Below are 12042 nucleotides of genomic sequence, written 5' to 3' on the forward strand. Positions count from 1 at the left end.
GTCTGGCTGCTCTCAAATCAGCTTACAGTAGCACAGACAGTAGATGGTGTGTGAGCCCAGAGGGGGGGGGGGTTACGATTGCGTGCAGCAGCGCTGCGAGGGCTTTGTGTTTACAAAAGCAGCCGCCAGGATGAGAAACAAACAAAAGACAATTATGACAAGGGATGCACGGAGGAGGAGGAGGAGGAGGAGAAGAGTGTCACCTGCCTGGTGTGGGAGATGGCCTTCATGGTGCCTGGAAGACGAGGAGGAGGTGGAGGTGGGTGGTTGTGAAGATGATGTGGCCGAGGGAGGGAGGCTGTTCCCTTTTCAAGCTGCTCGTAAAACAGACGCCGGCGCCGTGCAAACTGAGCAACTGGCTGCCAAACTCTGCGACTTCTGCATGGAAAATCCAAAGCCGGAGGCGGAAGAATTCAACGAGAACACAACAAAACAGAAGACAACATAAAAAAATACACTGAAGGCCACATGGTGCTGGTGGAACTGCAGTGTGCACGGGAGTGTAGGCCTCTGATGAGGAAATAAGTCACTGACACAGACTCCGTTCTATCAGATATTTCTTTATATTTAACATTCATAATCCAGACAAGATGTAAGTCGAACATTTATAGAATCTTAAAAGGTTTATTTACAGTTGACGGTGAGGGCGGTCGAGAAGAAGCGGAGAGAAAAGAAAACAAACACGGCGGGCGAGATGAGACGCCCGCAGGGTGAGAGGCGCGAGTCCAACGCCGAGCCGCCAGGCCCCGTCGCCCAGCAGCCGAGGGGTCGCCCTCAGTTCAGCCGCAGCGACCGTCCTCCCTTCCTCACAGCGTTTAATCTTCATCACTGGAAGGGAATTTTCTTGGAAAACATTTGATGTGTAATCCACATAGGATTGTTTTTTTTTTTCTTCTTCTTCTTCTTCCTGTCACATTCTTTCTTCCTTTCCACGTTCAAATGAAGCGTGATTAACGGGCCTCCAGCCTCTCCGAGGGTTTTCATCATCAGGCCTCCTAAGGAAGAGCCGTTATCATTTCACTCACAGCCCGACGCCAGACGTGTCATTATTGCAGGCAGGAAAAAAAACAAACAAGTATTATTAGTATGAGAAGGTAAAAATATTGGGGAAAAAAATAAATTAGTCCTAATTATTATGTCCTGCATTGGAAACAGTGTCCCATATAAAAGGTTGATTATTATATTGCTCACGTCGGGACAGTCTGGTTGCAGAGTTCTTAAAGAAAAACCAATAACAGGGAAATGAAAAGAATCGCAGTCGTGACTCGTTTTCTGATCAGGAATGTGCTGGTGGTGCTGCTGCAAACCCCCAAAGTCCCCCCGCCCCACCCCTCTTCTTCTTCTTCTTCTTCTTCTTTTTGCAGCATGGAAATGTCATGTGTGAAGCCATTGAGCGGCCTGGTGGAGCCAAGCGCGCGCATGCAAGTGGACTTTGTGGGCACGACTCCTTCACGGGAAAACCAGATGGAAATGCTAATGGGACCTCCCGCTTGACGGCGGGGAACGCCGGGAACGCGCGTGGCCGGCGTCTACGCGGAGCTGGACACGGCCAGTTTCTTCAGGTGGTCCATGAAGACCTGCAGGCTGACGTCGTCGGTGAGGATGGGGGCCCCCGTCTCCTGGAACCACGACACAAACAGCAGCGGCTCAAAAACACGTCGGGGAGGCTGCAACATGCTGCTGCGCCAACTTAAAATGACTCAAATTACACTGCAAATTTGAATTGTGTACATGTGTATACATATATATTTATATATATTTTGATGTATTGACTTGTCATGGGGAAAACGGCATGGATGGCATCTCTCTTGATGCAGCTGGTCGCAGGTAGGGCCGTAAAATTCTGGTTACCTGCTCTGCACCTTCTTGCAAGAACATGCAACAGGCTAACAGGCTAGCAAGTCACTGCACGTTCCCGACACCAGGGGGCGCCAAAGGCGTTGTGAGAGGGCGAGCGAAGGCTGAAAAAGACTGAGCAGCCAAGCCAGAGAGTGGACCGGAGAAAGAGGGCAACTCAAATAATGTTGTGCTTTAACGAGCCAGCTGGGGGCGCTGCGTTAATGGGCAGGTTTTAGTCATCCCATTACAAGTCAATAAATCATTTAAAATAATAATAATAATAATAATTAAAAAAAAAAAAAGATGTAACGTTGCTTTTAAATCAGGCAACGTACAAGTTTTATGTAAATGTTTTGGCAGCAAAACTGAACAAAAGCAGCAAAATGCTGCAGTTATTGCAAAGCGTCTGAAAACAGTTTGGCCAAAGCCACGGCAAACTTCTTCAGACAAGACAGTATTACACAACACCAGACATTTCAATTTGCAGCGTTTGTCTGGCTGACTGCAGGTTTGGGTTTGGGTCTGGTTAATCCTTTCAATCATTCTCACTTAGAATCGGCGGCGAGCTTATCCAGGAAATGTGTTTGCAGACAGTTTGACTTTCAGTGCCTGGAAACAGCAGAACTCGTTTTCCTGTCTGCATCCACAGGCTTTAAAGATTTGATTTGGGCCCAGAAGGGAAATGAGAAATTTCTCCCTTGCCTCTAAACTTTAGGGCCGATTTTCTTTTGACTCAAACCAACCAAACTCCACAGGGGAGACATTTTGCTCGAGGATGTACAGCGGCACCGTACCTGTCCCCAGGCGTAGAGGTTGTTGTGCGTCTGCGACGGGTTGACCTTGGAGAGCAGGAAGCGGGCCTGCGAGCCGCCGTGCTCCGTGTCAACGTAGCGTGGCATGGGGAAGCGCGTCTGCAGGATCTCCTGGGCGTCGTCCAGAGGAGCCTGCAGCAGCTGCTTGAAGTTCTCGTACTCGGCCATTTCCTGGTAGCCCGCCTTCCGCCACTGAGCGATGGTCTGCAGAGGACAGGGACGGTGAGCGCCACCGACTGACTGGCAGGGATGCTGACTGTTAAATGGCTAAATCTTTATGGCAACATATGAGAGCAGGAGTGGGCAAACTATGGCCCGGGGGCCACATACGGCCCGTTAAGCTTTTTAATCCGGCCCGTCGAACTCAAAGAAATTATATGAATAAGTCATAAAATAGTTGTATTTCATCCATTTTTTCAGTGTTTTAAGAGTCATTTCAATATCAATATTTCTTCATTGTCAAAGCAAAGTTACAACAAAGTCATTGTTGTAACTTTGCTTTTGTTCATTTTCCATGTTTTCTACATATCCCATGATATATTCATTTCTCCTATGAGTTGGGTCACCAGAACACTCTATCCATCTGCTGCTGCTCTGGCCCCTCTGTCAAATTTTAGAACCCACTGTGGCCCCAACAGCCAACTAGTTTGCCCACCCCTGTATTAGAGCCTTTTGTTAGATTTTTCTGATCAGGACTTGGGAGTAATAATCAATATTCAATGGTCTCAGTTGATGGGACCAACACCTGGCAGAGGGGGTCTGGTGACTGGCCAGAGATGCACATTATTATCTTAATAATTATGGACTGAGCCCTCGCTTGTTCGGTTGTTAGCTCTGTATTTGGCAAAATATGGGACTTTAATAAAAGATTTGAAAGGGGGAAATGATGATGAGTCACCTCTCCGTGGTAGATCACCAGCTGGAAGAAGGTGTCCATCAGCAGAATGCGATCTGGCAGGATGCTGCTGCTGTCCAGCAGAACAGGCTGAAAACGTTCAAGTAAGAGAAAAACGTCAGAGGCAGGCGGGCAACACCAGGAGAGGCGCGAGGCTCTCGGCGCAGACGTCAGTGACGCTGACGGACAGATGGAGGGTGTGAGGCTGACCTCTGGTGGTCCGTGGAAGGAGTACGAGTAGAGGATGGGCTGGACCATGATGAGGGACTGGGTGAGGTCCTGCCGGACGAAGTGGTGCCTGTAATAGGACGACTCGTCGGGGCTGTTGTTGAACACCTGCAGGAAGGGCGACCTCCGCAGGTGGAACATGAACTGCAGGAGAGGAGAGGGGGAGGTCATCACCACGGCAGGGGAAAAACAAAAAGAAAAAAGCTTCCTCGTGCACGGTGACGTGCGCTCACCTGCGGGTAGAGAGACAGAGACTCCGACAGTCTGAAGGACGTGGGATCGTCTTTGTTGAACTGGCCGAACTTCTGGCACTGAAAGGACAAAACACAACACAGTCATGGAAAATATTTCTTCCGTTTTTTCCTCCCTCAGTTGCAACGTCACACAGGTGTGGGCCGTCGCTCTCACATTTCAAACTATTCCAAATATGCATTGTTCTACCCGCCACTGACATCGTGTGTGTGGGTGTGTTTGTTTAGTGTCACTCACCAGGCGGATTAGCTGCCGGTCCAGCCAGCGCATCACGTCCGGGCCCTCCTCCGACTCCGCCCTGAAGACCCCCAGTCGGGCCATGAGCACGGCGGCCGCCTCCTGGTCGAAGGACGACTCGATGTGCTGGATCTGGGTCTGTGCGTCAGCCCAGCTGAGGAGGAGGAGGAGGAGGAAGAGGAAGAGGAAGAGGAAGAGGAAGAGGCGATTTTCAGGTGAGCGCAGGCGTGGTGGCAATGACGCACGCAAGTCCTCAAAGGCGTTGGCACGACCTGGAGGAATGCAAATATGCTCTTCCACCCCCCCACCCCCCCTCCTCCCACTCTTCCACCCAATATTGATTCAAGTTTTTTCTTATTTTCTTGGAAAAAAGAAGCACGGTTCATTAAATGTGAGTGTGTCAGAGGAGGAGGTGGAGTGTTGACTCTTCTTGTTCTGCCCCAGTAAACAACCCCAGGGTTTAAACACCATCACTTTCCAGGATGAGCCAGCAAATGAAAGCGGATGCAGCAGCAGCCCTGCAGGCTGGAAGGGAAGACGTGAAGGATTCTTACTTCCTGGCGATGGTGGACACGCGTATCCTCCTCTGAGTGTTGGAGTGCTGGTACTGGGTCACAAACTGGATCACGCCCCGGCCGCCCTGGGGGATCGGGGCGTTGTGCTGCAGCGAAAAAACAAACAGAACAACACAACAGACTGTAAGAGGGCGGCTTCTCTTGCATCAGCTGTGTCATTGTGCGGGAGAACAAGCGTCGTTGTCTCCTGGCCGGGACGAAGAGCCTCGTCTTCCCACCCAACAAACAAAGAGTTCTTCACAACCAGCGACCCGCTTGTTCCATCTGATTACTGAACCTCCACCAGGCCACTGTGGGGCCTTGTCAAATCCCTTTTTATCCCCATCTGCAAGTCTGGAAGTTCTTTACTTAGTTTGTTTACACTTCACACTAGTTTTACCAGTAAAATTGAGTCTATGGTGGTTTTTGGTTTTTCCACCCGGGCTCACGAGGCCTCCGAGTGGTCTTTGCATGTGTCTCCATGTTTTCATGCAAAATCTTGTTGACGCATTTGAAATACAGAGCATCAGCTGACACACAGAAGTGGGTCAGACTCAACTTTTTATTTTGCACCGATTTCTTTATATGGATTTTTTTGCAGACTTTGCTGTTCTGTAAGTAGAACAAACGTGATTGTGAAATGCAGCTGGTCTCACATAGTGGCCAACAATGAAAAATGGAAACAACCAATGTCAGTGAAAGACCGTGGTTGCTTTGACTCATAACAAAAATAGGCTTTTTTTTAAGGTATTTATGGTATGAGTGAGCTGATGTATGAATGGATTTGTAAATGCGCCTATGATGCCTCTGCACTGACACTTTTAACCATGAACAAAGTTCCTTAGACAAATAAAATAAGTTTATTGAATTGACTGACAACTATGATAACTCAAACAGTCCACATTTTCATTGGCCAGTTGTGATACGGGGCCCTGCTGCACTGATAGTTCCATCACAGGCTTGAGGTTTGATGCTCCGTCAGTATATTTACCTGATTGACCACTTCGAAGTACAGGCCCAGGGTGGTGGAGGGGCTGAGGCTGCACACTTTCCACTGGCTGGTGCCACCGACGCCCATCTCCTGCACGACAACAAGAGACAATTGCACACTCTGTTAGGCTGCGGATCAAAGGCAGCAGGGCGGAGGGACGGCGGGCGAGGACTCACGTTCTCCGACACGCAGGGACCCTTGGAGTTGAGGGAGACGCAGGGCCCGACGGTGCCGCACACCTTCAGCTCTCTGGATGTCTGCAGAGAGCAGAGGACGCAAGTGTGAAATCGAGAAACATGCCGCCGAGCGCGTCGTCATCGCCGCCGCCGCGTGCTCACCTTCACTTCCAGGACGCCTCCGAAGGCCATGCGGAAGTCACCGTTGTAGTCTTTGCTGAAAACCCTCTGGAAGGTCTGCTTGAACAGGGAGGTGTTGAAGGAGTCGCCCATCACGATGTGACCCCTGTGGCCGCAACCAGTCAAAGTCCCTCGTCAGTTTGAGCAGCGCGAGAGCTTGCGGACGGCGAGCTGAGCGCCGAGCGCTGCAACGTACCCGGTCAGGTTGGACAAGCACTTCATCTCCAGCAGCCCCGTCTGGTCCAGGGCGCAGGCGTAGATGTCGATGTTGTGGCCGTTGGTGGCCGAGCGGTTGGCGAGGGCTTCGTAATACTGCGTGGCACAGACAAGTTGGGAATTATTGCATTGCACTTGCTTTAAAGTGACACTACGCAGTTTATTCTATCCTGTCAGAATCACTTTGAGCCGTTAACGTCGCTGAAAGCTCAGAGAGTTTCTTGCCTTGGTCGCCTTCTTCAGGTGACGGGCGTTGTCCTTCTGGATGTCGTGCCAGGAGCGGATGGGGGTCTTGAGCTCGTCGCCCACCACCATGCCGGGGCCCTGAGTGGGGGGGCCTCCGATGAAGAGCATGACACGGGCCCCTGTGTTGGGGAAAGTGCCCTGGAGAACAGGAAGAAAGAAGAACTGAGTGCCAGTGAGCAGAACCGAGTGATTGTTCAGCACCAGATGAGGAAGTTGCAATGCATTTAAATCCGGACGACAGTTGACGGAACTGAACCTGAACTTTATCATCTGAAAGTGATTGTTAATATGTTACTACTAATACACTCATTAGGATTTGATTGTTACAAACTTTGTTAGCGTGTTCAACACAATCACTGGTCAGTCACGACAAACTCAGCGGTTTGCAGACAATTTGACTTTAGTTACATTATTTCTCCTATTTTGAGATTCCTCCAGAGTTTAACCGACATTCCTGAAACACGCAGAAAATCAGTTGAACAGGTTGATTTCACAACAGTGTTGTTGTTTTTATAGTATAGTAACAGAGTCCGGTGAGTGGCTGTGTGTGTGCGTGTGTGTGTTGTCAGGGGGTCCGAACTGGCTGCCAACACCAACAACAAAGTCCACAGTCCAACGTGCCGAGGAAACACCGAGGCTGTAAAACTTTTGGAAGTCGACAGCGAGATCTCAGAGGTGGCGGCAGAATCTTTCCGTTTTCAGCCGTCTGATAGTAAATTCAACCGACTGGAAATAAAGTGAGGAGGATTCACACTTCCAGGCTTCATCAGCTGGAAGCGAAGCGGAGCAGCGGAACGATCCGTCCCTGCTGTTACGTAACCATGCGGACCGGCAGCGTGAGGAGGGAGGAATAACATTGGTGACACAGAAAGCAAACAAGGATGCAGCCTTTGAACCGCCAGCGTGCACACGTACAGTCTGTGCAGTTATCTGCCGCCGTGTACCTTCCTCCGCTGTTCCATGTGGCAGCGACGTCCCCACAGGGGCCAAAGTTCGGATTAAGAGTTGTGTTTCGGTAGAAATGTCTGGGATGTGTTTTTTCTGCAATAGCCGACCGACTGCCTTTGCATATTAGCGCTCAGATCGGACGCGAGCCGAGCGGTCCGTTACCTCCAGGAGGCCGACGGCCACGGTCAGGGCCACGCCGGTGGAGCGCAGCGGCCGCTTCCCCTGCGGCACGGGCCACGGGTCTCTCTGCAGCTCGCCCAGCAAGTCGGTCAGATTCATGTCCACCCTGTGCACGGGCTGCAGGAACCTGAACAAGACAAAAAACAGATCTTAGAAAACAGGACGTCTTTGTGTCTCCCAGCAGCCGGGAGGCAGCAGGCCGGCGCCGAGTGTGGACGTTCCGCCCTCACCTGCAGGACGGCGCTCCCTCCTGGGGGGCCGGCGGGCGGCCTTGTTGTCCCGCCGCCGCTGGCTTCGACAAACCCAGCATTTCCTTGAGCACACACAGAAGACAAACACGCGTAAAATTTTTTAAATTGACACGCTTATTTGACCTCGCAGGGAAAAAGGCGTAAATGCCTCTCTTGATATTTGCACAGGCTGCGATCCGTGGACACATCCGTGTCTTGGCGCCTACCTGGATCTGTTTGGACGAGAGGTCCTTGGTGCCCCTGAACACGTAGCTCTTGGCGATGCCCTCGCAGCTCAGCTCGTGCACCTGGACCATGCGGCCGAACGTGATGAGGCCCACCAGGGCGTTGGGCGGCAGCAGGCTGAGAGACATCTGCAGTGACTCCTTCAGGGCCTGCAGGTCCTCCTCTTCCAAACAGGTGTCCACCACATAGAGGAAGATCAGAGGAGTCGGCGGCCCGCGCTGCCAAGTGGCAGAAAAAGACGTTAGACTTTTGACACCAATTTAATTTTACAGATTTATTTCTGTAAAATAAAGCGCTGTGCTGTAGTGCTGCTGTTGCTCAACACGCTCCAGTTCAGTAGCAGTAGCAGCAGCAGCAGCAGCAGCAGCAGCAGCAGCAGCAGCAGCAGCAGCAGCAGCAGCAGCAGCAGCAGCAGCTCGGGTTACTTTTGAAAAACTTGTGTTTTATTTATGAAGCCGTACTTGTGGCCCTTGGACACAAAGGTGAACCTGAAATATTTTTCCAATCCACCAAATCCTCATGAAAGTCTTGCAGTAATTTTCCTTCCACTAAGTTCAAAGTGTATGTAAAGTATGCATGTGTTTTTTTTACCTGGACAATATATTCAATGGTAGAAAACTGTGGCATGAGTTCAGCCGGTTGGTTGACTTCTGATATGCCTGCGTAGGACGGAGGAAACTGCCGAGACAAGGAAAAAAATCCACATCAACCTTTGCACAGGAAGACAGCTGGTCCAAAGCGTGACGTGCAGGGCAATATTTGTCGGAGCAAACGCCCGCGCCAAAGTAAATTGCATGAGAGCCGGCGGATACTCACCGGATTTCTCTGAAAGCAGAAGTTGCAGGCCCATATCTTTGCTCTGAAATCCACCTGGCTGCAAGAGAAGCACCAGAAACAGTTTAGTTTTCAGATCCAAATTCCAGGACGGACACTGCCAGTCTGCTACCCTTATGAGCAACATGTTGTATATTTAAAACCTTTGCTGTGACCAAACTACATTAAAACCAGTCTAAAGGTGAAGCCCCCGATAGTCAAGTTTCATTTTAGGAGGGAAAAAAGAAAAAAGAAAACACATCACACATTGACAAGCATTTAAGTTTAGAGAAGGGTGAGGAAATGAAAAGGCGCATACACTGTTAATGCTAATGATCAACACAGATATGAAAAAAGATTCACAAACATTTTTCATTTTACATCTGTGTGAAAAAGTGGAACAACGCGACTCACCACAGTGGGTTGAGCACTGCCTTGCAGTTGGCCCGGCTGCACAGCACCGGCTCGTACTGAACCGGTGGCAGGTCGGGTCGCTCCTTCAGCGGCGTGAAGAGGCAGGAGACTGGGACCACCAGCCTGGTGGCCTCCAGCCGGCTGGACGGCCAGAGGTTCCAGCTGAACCGCACTCCGTCCCGGTCCTCGTTCTGCTGGATGAACTCCTGGTAGGTCGACATGGCGGCGCTTCAACAGAGAAGGAGCCCCACAGATCACAGTGAGTCCTTGTTAACTCCAAAGGAAGACGTCTTTGTCAAAGCTTCCCGGCGCTGGTCGCGGGCAAACTGCTCTTCACACAGGTGCTCTGTTCACTGCTGCGCTAAAATAAGACTAACTAATAGTCACGACTCTTAACTGCGTCAACAGAAAACAAGACCAACCAGTTTATTGTGAGGAACAGCGCAAGAGAATTTGCTGACGCACTTGAGGATCCACCTCTGGTGGAATCCAGTACATGAATGACACCTCTACAAGAGAAGAAGAATGCTGCCACGGCCACGTTGTTCCGTACTATTATCAGCGACAGCGTCACTGTAGATTAATGATGCAATAGCTACAGAGAGACTTCAGGAGGTAGGACTAAAAACACAACATGTGCAGTCAGCTCGGCAGATTATTTCTCTCTTCAAAAGATTTGAAATAATAACAAATAAGTCTGATTCCATTGATGTTACTGTGCATGTGCCACATGGCTGCCAGTCCCTGTGGTGACCTCATCATCTCCTAACCAGACCAGTCGATCTGCAGTTACTGCAGAAAATACAACTTCAGCCTAAAATGGAGTATTACATTTAAGCACGATAGCTTAATCAATCAATTAACTTAATCAATGATCAGATTAATGCCGAAACAAGTTGATCTCAAAGTACACACTTGTCTCTACTCTACATGGGGCAGAACAGTTAAAGTACAACAATCAATAGAAAACTCATTTCCCTACACTGCATCCTCTGAATTTAAAAATGGAAACTGCCTCTGACTAGTTAAGAATTGCAGTTAAAGCAATCATCAACGTGTCCACTCCATACTCACCCGTATTCAAACAAGATTTAAACGAATACCTTGTCATCAAAATATCACGCCTGTTGAGGTGAAATTACCCCCTCCCGTCTTTCTTGTAATTTGTTATTATCGTCATTTGCGGGACATTGTGGGTGAACCGAACACATCAACGACGAGGCGAGGACTCAAATGTTTGTTGGACGTGACCTTTGGCTGGCTGTATCTACAGATTGGGATCTGAGCCACAATGATCAAATAAATGTTTCCCTCGATTGCATAACGTCACATGTGCCCTCGTAACACACTCGACCATTATTTTTGACTCGTCTGTGCCAAGACGAGCTGTCAGCTACACGGATCAACACAGGTTTCACGCCACGTATCAGTAGAGACCGAATGAATTGAATCAACAGTCAGTGAGCTACGATGAACTTTCGAAAATTATTAAAACGGGGGGCCTTTATAACAACACAACGACAAGACTCGTTACAGAAATGAGGATGTGCGCAGAAATGTTAACAATGCTCATCACAGCAGGTTTTATCACTCAATGCTCCGGCTAGCGGAGCCGTAAGCTAGTAGCCTAGCTAAGGGGTCGTAGCATTTGACCACTTCCTTCCGTCACGTTGATGGAAGACCAACAGGATGGCCTACTCGGAGGCACAATTCGTCCCGGTTCTTACCTTTTTCTGTCGGGTTGGTGTTTAGGGTCTTGATGTAGTTGAGGCGCGTGTAGGAGTTAAAGCAAATTACAGCATTTGGCCTTGAAAAGCCGACGGAGGAATCGCAGAACGGAGACGGAAGACGGTCCTGCGGACCAGACCCAGGCAGCCGGCTTCTCTACTTTACTAGAATGACGTGTTACTCCAAGTTCACGCGTCTCCGATTGGCTCTCGGTTTGGTGACGTCACAAGGGACCACTCGGTGGGCGTGTCCTGGAAGCGAACGTACTTTCCGAAGTGTAGCGGGTCAAACGGTAGAGCGCATGGAAAAGGGGATCATGGGAAATGAAGTTCTCCTCCAACAGTCGGCGACTCGTGGCATTTTTTTCCACTGACATACAATTATTATTATTATTATTTTCTTTTGTTTTTGGAGCTATAATTTTATTTCCTTCTATATTTGTACTAATGGTGCTATTGCATTTCATGTATTTATATGTGCTTATCTATTTCAAACAGAAAGCAGGTCACTTCAGCACCACCCTGCAAGCATTTCCCCGCTTCATCAGAAATTCCATTTGGGAAAGGTCACAACTTGATGTGATGTTGCACATTTTTTCATGCTACGGTTATAGGGGCAACCCCCCCCCCACAAACTACAAATGAAAATATTCAGGACAACAGTACAGAAACAACAGGAAGTGTAGTGTAGTGTAGTGTAGTGTATTTGCATATTGTTGGTATTTTGGAATGGTTATTATTAGCATACATATTAGCAACAGGTTCATTAAAAAAAAACCAAAAAACAACAACAACAAAAAAATAAAAACACACGTATTTCCCAATCCATGTTTTTGCAATGGTTACACAAACTTGTTG

At 49.2% G+C, this 12042-nt stretch overlaps 1 protein-coding gene across 1 annotated transcript; it reads right to left on the reverse strand.

The window, feature by feature from the left end:
* Positions 1-540: 540 nt before the first annotated feature.
* Positions 541-11363, reverse strand: sec23b (SEC23 homolog B, coat complex II component). Its single transcript, XM_076038203.1, has 19 exons — positions 11185-11363; positions 9458-9685; positions 9047-9104; positions 8822-8908; positions 8212-8448; positions 7985-8067; positions 7737-7881; positions 6606-6764; positions 6361-6476; positions 6147-6270; positions 5985-6065; positions 5809-5898; positions 4818-4924; positions 4264-4417; positions 4008-4085; positions 3757-3918; positions 3550-3636; positions 2634-2855; positions 541-1619 (listed from the first exon to the last, which is right to left on the reverse strand). The coding sequence occupies exons 2-19, from the start codon at positions 9676-9678 to the stop codon at positions 1530-1532; spliced, it is 2301 nt and encodes a 766-aa protein (XP_075894318.1). The 5' UTR covers positions 9679-9685; positions 11185-11363; the 3' UTR covers positions 541-1529.
* Between the last annotated feature and the right edge of the window lie 679 nt (positions 11364-12042).

The sequence above is a fragment of the Nelusetta ayraudi genome, unplaced genomic scaffold (genome assembly GCF_046127955.1).
Source record: "Nelusetta ayraudi isolate G7.1 ecotype Tasmania unplaced genomic scaffold, CSIRO-AGI_Nayr_v1 ptg000004l, whole genome shotgun sequence".
Taxonomy (NCBI): domain Eukaryota; kingdom Metazoa; phylum Chordata; class Actinopteri; order Tetraodontiformes; family Monacanthidae; genus Nelusetta; species Nelusetta ayraudi.